This window comes from Lupinus angustifolius, chromosome LG17 (assembly GCF_001865875.1).
Source record: "Lupinus angustifolius cultivar Tanjil chromosome LG17, LupAngTanjil_v1.0, whole genome shotgun sequence".
NCBI lineage: Eukaryota > Viridiplantae > Streptophyta > Magnoliopsida > Fabales > Fabaceae > Lupinus > Lupinus angustifolius.
The window spans coordinates 18578233-18579768 of record NC_032025.1 but is presented as its reverse complement, the minus strand read 5'-3'; the positions used below and the strand labels follow the sequence as shown (position 1 = coordinate 18579768).

The 1536-nt window shown below is 34.0% G+C and overlaps 1 protein-coding gene across 1 annotated transcript; it reads left to right on the top strand.

Moving 5' to 3' along the window:
• Positions 88–504, top strand: LOC109330939 (uncharacterized mitochondrial protein AtMg00810-like). The gene has a single exon (XM_019565204.1). It carries the CDS (start codon positions 88–90, stop codon positions 502–504), a length of 417 nt encoding a protein of 138 aa, XP_019420749.1.

Sequence of the window (1536 nt, the reverse complement as noted above, 5' to 3'; positions counted from 1 at the left end):
GATGATTTGCTTCTGGTTTGCTTATATGTGGATGACTTATTGGTGTCTGGAAATAAACTAGAAGAAATTTGTGCATTCAAAGCAAATATGAAGGCAGAATTTGAAATGAATGATTTGGGAAATCTATCCTATTTCCTTGGGATCGAATTCACAAGGTCCAAAGAAGGAATTCTTATGCATCAAAGGAAATACTCCAATGATGTATTGAAGAGATTCAATATGGAACACTGCAATTTGGCATCCACACCTATGAAAACTAGCTCTATGATCACTGCATCAGAAGTTGGCACAAAAAGTATTGATAAAACTCTCTATAGGCAAATAATTGGTTGTCTTAGGTACATTTGCAACACAAGGCCAGACATTGCATATTCTGTTGGAGTTGTTAGTAGATTCATGGAATCTCCAAAAAGAGCAAACCTGCTAGATGCCAAGATAATTCTCAGATATGTAAAGGGAACAATTAACCTTGGCATATTGCTTCCTGCTGGATCCAGTTTGTAGCTTGAACAACAGAAATCAGAATCAGATGGTGGGTTTCAGTGATACAGATTGGTGTGGAGATAAGTGTGACAGAAAAAGCATGAGTGGCTATGTGTTTATGCTTGGTAGTGCACCAATCTCTTGGTCCTCTAAGAAACAAGATGTAGTAGCCTTATCATCTTGTGAAGCAGAGTATATTTCTGCTTGTATGGCTGCTTGTCAAACATCATGGTTGAGCAAACTGCTTTGTGAGTTGAAGCTGAAGGAAGAAGAAGACAACATGGTACTAATTGTTGACAATAAGTCAGCTATCAACTTGGCCAAGAATCCCATAGCTCATGGAAGAAGTAAACATATAGAAACTCGGTTTCACTTCATTAGAGATGAAGTTAGCAAAGGGAAATTGAGATTGGAATTCTGCAGAACCCAAGATCAATTGGCAGATGGCTTAACCAAGGCATTGAAGAAAGGAAAGTTTGAAGAACTTAGATACAAGCTTGGTTTGAGAAAATTGAAGGAATTCTGAATTATGGAGCAGTGTTAGAAGTAATTCAGATTTTGAAGAATTTTATAGACTTACTAAAAATAGAAATTTCAGTTAGTTTAGTTAGTTGACTGGTTTTTCTGTTTTACTATTTTTGGCAATGTGTATAAATTGCTTTGTAATCACTTGAGTAATGTGATTTTCTTCATTCATTGAATCTTCTTTTCTTCTGCATCTTTACATTTCTATTCTTCTCCTCCTTACAACATAACATCTTCTTTTCTTCTTCTCTGCAAACACAGAACACACGGTTCTGATTCATCTTCAGTAATATAAAAAAATTAAAAGTGGCGAGATAAACAATTTTCCATTCTCGCAGTTTCAAAATCTCAATGATAAAAAGTACCATGACAATTATGAAATCCCAATCCAATTCCTTAATTTTATCCAAAATATACTAAATCTAAAATATCTAATAAACTAGATAGAGGCTAGTGTTGAAAATTTGTTGATCCAAATCAATAATTTTTAATAAACTACATAATTTAAACTTATTAATCTCTATATAT